This window comes from Varanus komodoensis, unplaced genomic scaffold (assembly GCF_004798865.1).
Source record: "Varanus komodoensis strain SLA01 unplaced genomic scaffold, ASM479886v1 scaffold55, whole genome shotgun sequence".
In the NCBI taxonomy this organism is placed as follows: Eukaryota; Metazoa; Chordata; class Lepidosauria; order Squamata; family Varanidae; genus Varanus; species Varanus komodoensis.
In genome coordinates, this window is record NW_025336157.1 from 974,158 (window position 1) to 983,912 (window position 9,755).

A 9,755-nucleotide genomic window follows, 5' to 3' on the forward strand; every position below is an offset into this window, starting at 1 on the left:
TCGGGGCTTTGCAAGCCGGAGGGGCGGCCTCGCCCCCCACCCGCCCCAGCCGCGCTGCTCGGGCCGGCAGACGCGCGGCGGCGGTGCTCGCCTGGCGCGCCCTCCCCCGGAGCCTGGCTGGTTCGGTTCGGGGCTTGCGCGGGGGCTCGACCCTGCGCCCTCTGCCCAGCGGGGCCTCCCTGCTGCGCGGGTTCCCGCAGTTCCTGGGCTGGAGGGGTACGGAATGGGGGGGTCGCGCGGGAGGGGGTCTGGTCCCGGGTGCATCCACCCCAGGATTGTCCACACGGACTGGCAGCAGCAACCTCCCGGGGTTCCCGCAGTTTCCCCGCCCTGCTGGGAGAGGGAACATGCATTCCTGATAGTCCCCGTTAAGTCTGGTGGGCTGCCCCCGATTTTGGTTCTGGAACACTGTCTAGAGGTTGCAAGATTGCTCCTTCAACCAGGTTTTGGATTGCATTAAACAAGGGTAGACCAGCGTTGAGGGTTTTTGGCAAGGTAATGCTGCACTTCCTAAACAAATAATCTTGATTGTTTTGTGTCTCGGGTGCATTTAAAATGCACTTGGAATTAGCGATTTTCGAATGTTCAAAAGCCCCTTTGGTGGGGGCGGGATAATTATGGCAGGAGCTCACTGGTTTATTTATTTATTTAAAACTTTTTTATACCGTCCCTTCACAGACGTCTCGGGATGGTTTACAACAGGTTTTTCTCAGTTTTTTCTGTTTTCTTAATGCAGTTTGTCTTATTGTAACTCAGGGCTTGTTTGTTGTTCAGTCCCAAAGTCGTGCCCGGCCCCTCATGACCCCATGGGAAACATGCCTCCAGTCTCTCCTGTCTGAACCCTCAGGGCTATGGGGTGCTATAAATATAACCCATGGATAAATAAAAATATATGGGGATTTGATGGGGGGTGCGCCTAATGTTGTCTTCTTCCGACCTCCCCTGTTTCTCCTCCTCCCAGCGCTGTGCTCGGCCATGGGGCTGAAAAGCACCCAGAAGGCCCTCTTCCCGCTGCGCTCGGTCTCGGACGTGGTGCACCTCTTCGAACTGGAGCTGCAGCGGGAGCAGCCGGACCTGGTGTTGCTCTCGCTGGTGCTCGGCTTTGTGGAGCACTTCCTGGCCGTCAACCGCGTGCTGCCCACCAACGTTCCCGGCATCAGTTTCGAGCCAGCACAGGGTCCTGACAGCCTGACGTACTTCCCGGTGGCCGACCTGAGCATCATCGGGGCGCTGCATGCCCGCTTCACCGCTCAGATTCGTGGGGCCGTGGATCTCTCGCTGTACCCCCGGCCGGACGGCTACTCCTCCCGGGAGCTGGTCAAGAAAGTCTCGGACGTCATCTGGAATAGCTTGAGCCGCTCGTACTTCAAGGATCGGGCCCACATCCAGTCTCTCTTCAGCTTCATCACAGGTGGGACCTTGAAGGTGTTGTGCTCTCCACCTTAGCTCGCAAGAGACGGACGTGTAGCGTGTTAAAGTCTCCAGCTCACGCTTTGGGTGTGACCCTAGACTCTGTCCTAAACTTAGGCTTGGCTGTGGGGCAGGGGTGCCAATGCACAGCTGGCGCTCCTGGATTAGTTAGCCCCTGTTCTGACCCCAAGGGCCTAGTCCATCCCAGGCACCTCGCTTTCGATTGGACGATGCTTAGGAGGAAACAAAAGCTCACGTTGAAGGTGATGTGTGGCGTGCTGAATGCAGTGGGGAACTGTGAATGCAGGGCATAAGCGAGCAAAAGAAAGCATTCACTCCCCTTTCTGTGGCTGCTGAAGTCCCCCGAATGGGCCAGGGGAGGCTTTGTGGGTCTCCCAGCTGCAGGCGACACATCAGATCGTCTTCCCGGGCCGAGAGGCTTCTTGCCATATATTTTATCAAGTTCTTTTTCCTACTTCGTTGAGCCTGTCAGGATACACACAGGTTTCAAACCCTCTTCCTGGGCAGCCACCCTCAAAGTTGTATAGGGTTGTGAGGGCCTTCTCTGTGTTGGCTCCCAGGCCATGAAACTAAGCTTAAGGAAGGCCTGGTTCTACCCTCCCTGCTATGCCTCCACCAGCACAGAAAAACATTTTTATTCAGGCAAGCCTTTTGCATATAACCTGGCCTGTTGGGTTGGCTAATTTTAATCAATTACTGCCGCGTGCGTGTTTTAAGTCAGCTTTCATGCGCATGTTTTACTACTGCCTCAAGTAAATTTATATTTTCATTTCTCTGGCTCCTGCGATGGCTTGCCCCCTTCAGTGTTGTTTTCAGGGTGGAAGGAAAAAATGATTCTGTGTTGTGTCAAGGCTGGAGAGGTGGGGCTTCGGGAAGCGAAGTGGCCGCGAGGGCTGGGTTTGGCACACCCGTTGCAGACTGGGGGAGGCGGGGGCTCTTCCCCGCTCGGGCTTGTGACCTGCTCAGTGTCTCCCCTCCCCAGGCACCAAGCTGGACAGCTCCGGCGTGGCCTTCGCCGTCGTGGGCGCCTGCCAGGCGCTGGGGTTGCTGGACGTGCACCTGGCGCTCTCTGAAGACCACGCGTGGGTCGTGTTCGGCAAGGACGGCGAGCAGACAGCAGAGGTGACGTGGCACGGCAAGGGGAATGAGGACCGGCGTGGGCAGACCATCGGCTCCGGCGTGGCGGAGCGGGTAAATTTTCTTTGAGAACCTGTCTTGCCTTGGTTGAATTCTCAGGGCGAATTTGGATAAACATTTCGCTTCTTGCCCTTCCGTATTTGCACACGGCAGCTCGACACTGCCCTTCCTTGGTGGCTGTGGATGATAGAGGTTGTAGTCCAGCACGTTCAGAGGCACTGGATTGGGAAAAGCTACCTTGGACCGTTTATTTCAGGAACATCTGTGTGCCTTCGTTGTGCAGCCGAAAGCGATTCTGGGGCATACGATGGTTTTCACGTTGCCGTCTCCTTTTGGCATCAGGCGCTTGGTCCTTTATGTCTGGCTTTGTAGCTTCAGGTTCTCCGCGTGAGCAGCACAGTCCTCGGAGAAGCATGTCAGTTTTTTAGAACAGGGATAAAACCGCACAGAAACCCTGCCTTCGTGGGCCTGAAGTTGTACACCTCTTACCTGTTTGGTTAATTCATACAATTCAGGACTCTGCTCTGGTTTCTGCAGGAATTGATCGCGGTGTTGCAAATCTTGCGTCTGCCCTCAACATGTTCAGATTAAATCGGTGTTCTCCCAGCCAGTCCCCCCCCCCCAATACGAAGATAACAGTGCTGGCATCCTTTCAAGGCCGATGCTGTTGGTCTCTGCCCTGCCCCATTCCATGTGGTGGTCCAGGGCCGAGAAGTCCAATTCCCTGAGTTGTTCACTGATTAAGTGGGGCTCAGGTGACGGGAAAGACCGACCTTCCCCCAAGATCCTGGAGAATCTCAGGAAGTTAAAAGACAGGAGTCTTATTTGGATTACAAAGATAAATATTCTGGCCCGGTCTAGGGAAGCTTCGGGCCTTCGGCTGTGCGTGAAAAAGCCCTCTTCTGGTGCGCACCCCAGCGGAGTTCTTGCTGTGAAATTCCTTACAGAGCTGGCTGTACCTGAAGGGCTCCTACCTGGGCTGCACCCGCCAGATGGAGGTCGCGTTTATGGTGTGTGCGATCAACCCCTCGATAGACCTGCACTCGGACAGCCTGGAGCTGCTGCAGCTGCAGCAGGTGAGCCGTCGTGGCCGGGCCTCGCAGGCGCCACCCCTTCCTTGCGCAGGCCCCACCGCCTCAAGGCCCCCTGCCTCTGGGGCGGGGGTGCCTCCTCCATCCGGGGGGGGTCCTGCCCCCAGTGTGCCCCCGCTTGCTTGGCCTGGATCTGCACGCCCAGCTCTGCCGTGTTGCCCATATCCTCCTTGCTCACCTCTCTCCCCTTCCTTTGCAGAGGCTTTTGTGGATTCTGTATGATTTGGGGCACCTGGAGAGGTGAGTCTCTACAGCAAGGCCGCTTTTGCTCTGCTAGTCTCAGGCAGGGATTCCCAACCTGGAAACACTGGGAGTTCCGCCTCAGACGGAATCAGGCCCTCTTATCACCGACCCAGGCCGGCAGCTGCACACCACTGTTTCGGGGAGGGGTTTTCCAGCCCGAGCTGGAGGTGCTGGCGATCAAACCGATGCTCTGCCCCACGGCTGTGCTCCTTTCTGGCCCTGAGAGCTGCTCTGGCTGGGGGTCAGCTGGGGTGATGGAAGGATTCTTGGGCATGTGCCTACAGCTGCTGTGCACCCCAATCGGGGTGAGCCTTCGTGCCCCGTCACTTCTCCCTGCTTTTGCTGCTGTACAGCCACATTCCCACATGCCCCCCCCTCCCTGCAGCTGGCGGCAGAAAAAGAAGAAAGCCATCGAAGCACTGCTTCTGTCGTTCACAGCATACAAGGAAAAAGGCAAGGGGAGGGCAGAGGAAAGAGACAGGCCGCTGAGTCTGGCTTTGCCTGTTCCATCTCCATCTTCCTTCCACAGGGCATCATATGGCCTTATTCTCACTTCCCCAGGGTCTACTGCCCCCGTTGCAACTCATTTTAAACCTGTGGTGTCCTCTGTAGGTACCCCATGGCATTGGGCAACCTTGCTGACCTCGAGGAGCTGGAGCCCACCCCTGGCCGCCCCGACCCCCTCTTCATCTACAACCAGGTAATTTTTTCCGTTTCTTGGGATGTGAGGGTGGTTTTATTGGGGGGGGGGGGGAATGAAGCAAAAGCCCTGATTGGGGTAAACATTGCATTTTCCTTCCGGCCCCATGGACATGCCCCCCTGCCCCCGCAGAATTTAATTCCCACGTAGGGGAAGACTTTGGAGGGTGGCAGGGAAGCGTCGCACCCTGTGAGAAGAGGAGGTTTAACCCTCCCCTCTGCAGCCCCCTTGAAAAATCACCCTTTCACGAGAGGCTGCAGAATGACCCCTCGGGGCTCGGTGGAGCCGATCCGGAGCAAGGACTTTGCAACCCCGTGGGAACACGTGGGCCTCCGAAATGACCTGCAGCTTCCCCAAAACAACCTGGTTGTGTCTTCCCGAATCGGCACGCTTCAGCATCCTCGTCTGCCTCCCCCTCGTGCCCGGCCTGAATGGGATCCCCCCCCCCACCCCCAGTGGCTTCTTAGCTCCCCTAACCCTGCTTTCCCCGTAGGCTATCAACTCAGCTAAGCAGTATTACCGAAACGAGCACATCTACCCGTACATGTACCTGGCCGGCTACCACTGCCGTAACAAAAACGTCAAGGAAGCGCTGGAGGCCTGGGCGGACTCGGCCACGGTGATCCAGGAGTGAGTTCCCTTCCCTGACCTGGCAAAAGGGTGGTAGCGGAAGCGTCCTTGCGTGTCGGAGCTGAGCAGCGCTGGGGGTCTTTTGCTGCCCTCGACCAGATTCCAGTGGCAAGCTGTTTTTCACTGCCACCAACGAATGCCCTTGCCAAGGTTCTGCTGGGAGGGGACTGGGCACGCATCTGTTGCGGCCTGAATTTTTTAAGGTGGAAAACTGCAGTGTAGAACCAGATTAGTAAAAGCCAGCTGCGGTCTAGAAAGAGAGGCTTGCAGGCAAGTGTACAGAACAAACCTGGTCGGTCTAAAGTGCTTGGGCTTTCACCCGGCCTTGGAAACCCGTTTCAGTCTTGCCTGTTCTCACTACGTCAATAGCTACAACTACTGCCGAGAGGACGAGGAGATCTACAAGGAGTTCTTTGACGTGGCCAACGACGTGATCCCCAATTTGCTCAAAGAGGTGGCCAGCTTGGCCGACTCGGCAGAGGAGAAGGGCGCCGGCGAGCGAGGCGAGGTACGGAGCCGCAAGGCCGGGGGAGGACGGTGGCCGTGCCCTCCCGCCGTCACGGACGGGGTGGGTTAGTCGCCGCTGCGCCAGGTGCCTCTCTCTCGTGGCTAGCGCATGCCCCGCGTGGAACTTCTCCATCCACGCCTCGCGCCAGCCCGCGTGGGGCTCCGGCCTCCGGGACGAGACGCGGCCCGGCAGAGCTCCCCGGGGCGTCTGCACAGCCTCCCTCTCTCCCCCAGGCTTCCCCGTCCCAAGCCGGAGGCTCGGCCCTGCAGGACCCGGAGTGCTTCGGCCACCTGCTGCGCTTCTACGACGGGATCTGCAAGTGGGAAGAAGGGAGCCCCACGCCGGTCCTGCACGTGGGCTGGGCCACGTTCCTCGTCCAGTCGCTGAGCCGCTTCGACGGCACGGTGAGGCTTCCCCTCGTGGTGGAGCGATTGGGGGGAGCCCCCGCCCCGCCGCTCCTCTTCCTCCTCCATCACAGGTCTAAAGCTCTGAGCTGAAGTGGGGGCTGGGCCCAGTCTGAGCGTCCTCTCCCCCCCCCCCCGCAGGTGCGGCAGAAGGTGACGCTGGTGAGCCGGGAGGTGGACGCCAACGAGGACGACGACCAGGGCAGCGAAGACCCGCGGGAGGGGCGCCGCCGGGGGCCCCGCCGGGAGTCCAAGCCAGAGGAGCCGCCCCTGCCCAAAAAGGTGACCGAGCGCCGGCGGCCCAGCTCTGGCCAGCGGGTGGACAGGCCTCCTCTAGAGAAGGAGGAGGGCCCTGGCAGTGGCCCCAGCCCGCCTCCGGAGGGGCCCGTCCTCACCTTCCAGAGCGAGAAGATGAAAGGCATGAAGGAGCTGCTGGTGGCCGCCAAGATCAACTCGAGCGCCATCAAGCTGCAGCTCACGGCCCAGTCCCAGGTGCAGCTCAAGAAGCAGAAGGGCTCCGCGCCCCGAGACTATTCCCTGTCCTTCCTCAAGCGGCCCCGCAAGTCCCTCTGAGCACCCCGGTGCCGGTGCCGGTGCTGGCGGCACTCCAGGAATCCGGGAGGGCGGCTTGTGGCAGTGAGACCTCCCAGCTGTGCTGGGCCGGGCCGGGGCTGGCCGGACGTCCTGGGCTTCGGCCTGCGCCAGCCCCTCTCCCGAAAAAGCAGGACAAGAATCCCCCGCTTGGACACAGGGCGGGGGGCAGCGCTCCCCGGGGGTCCTGTGCTGCTGATGCAGCAGCCCCTTTCTGGAAGCAAGATCTCAGGTGCGAGCTCATGGCCCGCCAAAGCCATGGGACTTGGGGTTTCAAGGTGTCAGAAGAGAAGGGAGGTGGGGGGCAGAGGTGGACGGGTGAAAAAGGAAAAACAGAAAGAGGGATTTGGTGTGGGGGGGGTCTTTGGCTTTTGATTTCTCACCCCCAAAATGACAGGAAACCAGGTCAGCGTTTGTACCCATCACGTTACATGGATTTTTTTAACTTCTGAAAGAGGGTTGGATGAATAAATTTTGCAAGGCTTTTTCTAAAAATGAAGAATCGGCTTCTTCTGGTTGTCGGTTTTCCAAGGGAGATCCTGCTATTGTGTCTTTTGGAGGCTGACAGATCTGGGAGCTTTGCCGAGGGCACCGGGAATGCATTTTTCGAGATGGGCAGATTGGATTGTGGGTAGGAAAGTTGATTTGTCAGCTCTGATTATGGATGTGGTTATAATTGTTCTGGACAAGGCCGTACACGGCTTGGCAAAAGAGTTTTCCTTTTCGTGTTGCTGCTTCAGTGATCCAGTGGACAAAAAGGCCCTCCTTTCCCTCAATTGGTTCTTCTCCATGGGGTTTTCGCCTAAGGGAGTACACAGTTAAGATCAAAATTTGGTGGAATATTTCCTGTGTTTCAGGAATCTCACTCGGCTATTTCTGTCGTCATCTTCCTGATGCAAATGGACAGCGTCCCTTGATTTTCTTTTCCCTGGCTGACAATTTGGCCACATCTGTTGTCCTAGATCAGCGTCAAGGGCTAGACTGGAAACCCCCAAACCAGGTCAGAGGATCCGAGATGTTGGACGATTCCCTGCAAAAAAACCAGGAGGCATCTTTACAGTGCAAGTTCCATTACAAATAGCGTAATGCAAATTTACCTTCCCTTAAACAATTGGACTCATATCTGAGGAAACCTATTTTATTTTTTTATTGTTTCTGCTAGCCGGAGCTCTCTGAGTAGTTTACAGCAGTTCCTGTAATAAAATCTTAGGGCCAACGTTTCTACAGACCTTTCAAAATGCAAGTATTTCAGGTAGAAAAATTATGAACAGCTAAAAAGCATTCCATGATGGGTATCTCCTCGAGTTGTTCTGGTTTGTCTTTAAAGCTTCGGCATAAAGGGATTGCTTACATCTGGGCATGCAGAGTAAACTTTGTCCGTGTTTAAATAGAAAAAGCACCAGCTGGGAGCGCTGGGCCTCTGCTCTGGCTAAATTCACCCAGGACTGCAGCCTGAGGCTCAAGTGTGCAGGACAAACAAACCTTCCAGGGAAATGTTTGTTTTAAAGCAGGTTGGAAGAAATGCTGTGGGTCGAAGCAGAGGCTAAGCCGTTTTCTGTGAGGTTCCCATGAGCAGGACCATGTGGAAAAGACCCTCGTGTGTGGGGCCAAGTGCAGCCTTCCTGAAGTCCCAAAATCTTTTCCAAAAGTGGTTCCCAGCACAGGTTCCTCCGTCCTGCCCTGAGGCGCCGAATTTGGCGCGACTTGTCCTGAGCTGCCTGGGTCGGGCCAAGGTGCCTTTTGTGGATGCTCCGCTGCACCCCACGTTTCCCGTCCACAGGGATGGTGCACGGAGCGACAACCGGTACGGAGAGCGCGCACAAAGTGTTTTGGGGATGTGATGATGCCTTTGCTGAGCTCCAGTGCTGGCATCTGGTGGAGAGAGGCAGTGGTGCATCCGTGCTTGGTCACCCGTTACTGTGCTGCTGGGTCAGCGTTTCAGATGCAGCTCGGAGTTGTGCTGATACTGCGTGAGCAGACAGGGCCCAGGAAGAGGCCCTGCTCAAGTTTGCTGTGCTTGGCAGGGATGGCTGTTTCTAGTCCTCATGAGGGTTCTGTGCAGTCAAAATGGGTAGGTGGGCCATAATTCTGGGGAAAGTCAAAGGAAGAGTAAAAGCACTCTAGTGCTTAGTGCCTTTCAGAAAATGTGTGTTTTCTCAGGGCTGGTTGTCCTCTGATCTATTATGAGAAACCGCCGTGCCCCATTTCCTCTGCGCTGCCACCGGCTTCCTTTGAGCTCCCCGCCCCCCTCCCCATCTACCCATGATCCGTGGTTTTTACTTGCCCTCTGTTTTGGCTTGCATGCCTGTCTGCCCTTTGGCAGTCTCAGCCAGGAGGAAAACTTCCCTGCATCATTCTTGCTGTGGTAGATGTTCCCACCGGGCTGCCCACTCTGCACATGCCCAGAGGCCGCCCTGCCTCTAGGCATTTGCCCCTGAGTCGCCCCCGTCCCACCCCGGACTTGGAGTAGCAGACAAACTTGGGCGTTCCAACATGGCTACTCTTCGGCAGCGGCTGCTCGGTGCCACTTCGCAGCTGCGCCCCTCTGCACATGCCCAGAGGCCTGCTCGGGCCTTGACGCTTAGCGTGGCGCCACCCCAGGGCGGGGCACTCTGCACGCGCCCAGAGGCCTGCCCCTGCCCTGGCGCGCAGCTCCTCCCTCGCGCCGAGGCGAGGCGAGGCGAGGCGAGGGAAGCTGGCAGGCGGCGCTTAGCGCCTCGCCGCCGCCTCCTTCCTGCCGCCGCCGCCGCCGCCGCCTTCCCAGCGGCCGGCGCTCCTCTCCGCCCCAGGGGCGGCGCACTCCCCGCCCGTCCGCCCGGCTCTGCGTCGCTCGTCCGCGGCGGCGGCGGAGGCACCATGAGCGCCCTGCGGGACGTCTCCCTGCAGGACCCGCGGCTGCGCTACGAGCTGGTGCAGCGCATCGGCTCCGGCACCTACGGCGACGTCTACAAGGTGCGCGGCGCGCCCGGGGCGCACGGCCGGCTCGGCGAGGGCGAGCGGGGCGCCGCGCTTCCCCGGGC

General features: G+C 58.2%; 2 protein-coding genes across 3 annotated transcripts in view; both read left to right on the forward strand.

The window, feature by feature from the left end:
• Positions 1-297: 297 nt before the first annotated feature.
• Positions 298-7,956, forward strand: MEN1 (menin 1). 2 transcript variants are annotated; one of them, XM_044448518.1, is made up of 11 exons: positions 298-495; positions 962-1,411; positions 2,414-2,622; positions 3,516-3,644; positions 3,859-3,899; positions 4,515-4,602; positions 5,096-5,232; positions 5,602-5,740; positions 5,974-6,144; positions 6,286-6,426; positions 7,593-7,956. In XM_044448518.1, the coding sequence occupies exons 2-11, from the start codon at positions 976-978 to the stop codon at positions 7,650-7,652; spliced, it is 1,551 nt and encodes a 516-aa protein (XP_044304453.1). In that variant the 5' UTR covers positions 298-495; positions 962-975; the 3' UTR covers positions 7,653-7,956. The 2 variants fall into 2 exon arrangements, with proteins under 2 accessions (XP_044304453.1, XP_044304452.1); XM_044448517.1 differs by lacking the exon at positions 7,593-7,956 and having other exon boundaries at positions 6,286-7,234.
• Positions 7,957-9,582: 1,626 nt separating this feature from the next.
• The window catches only part of MAP4K2 (mitogen-activated protein kinase kinase kinase kinase 2), a 31,027-nt gene continuing 30,854 nt past the window's right edge, over positions 9,583-9,755 (forward strand). The window contains exon 1 of the mRNA XM_044448516.1: positions 9,583-9,687. Coding sequence (XP_044304451.1) covers positions 9,592-9,687 — 96 coding nt within the window. The 5' untranslated portion in view covers positions 9,583-9,591. The remainder of the gene's footprint in view (positions 9,688-9,755) is intronic.

Bases quoted from the DNA above. Each gene is read 5' to 3' on its own strand.
- MEN1 (XM_044448517.1), top strand. From the start codon at position 976: ATGGGGCTGAAAAGCACCCAGAAGGCCCTCTTCCCGCTGCGCTCGGTC. The intron at 1,412-2,413 runs GTGGGACCTTGA...TCCCCTCCCCAG, and splicing joins TCTCTTCAGCTTCATCACAG to GCACCAAGCTGGACAGCTCC. The intron at 5,741-5,973 runs GTACGGAGCCGC...TCTCTCCCCCAG, and splicing joins GCGCCGGCGAGCGAGGCGAG to GCTTCCCCGTCCCAAGCCGG.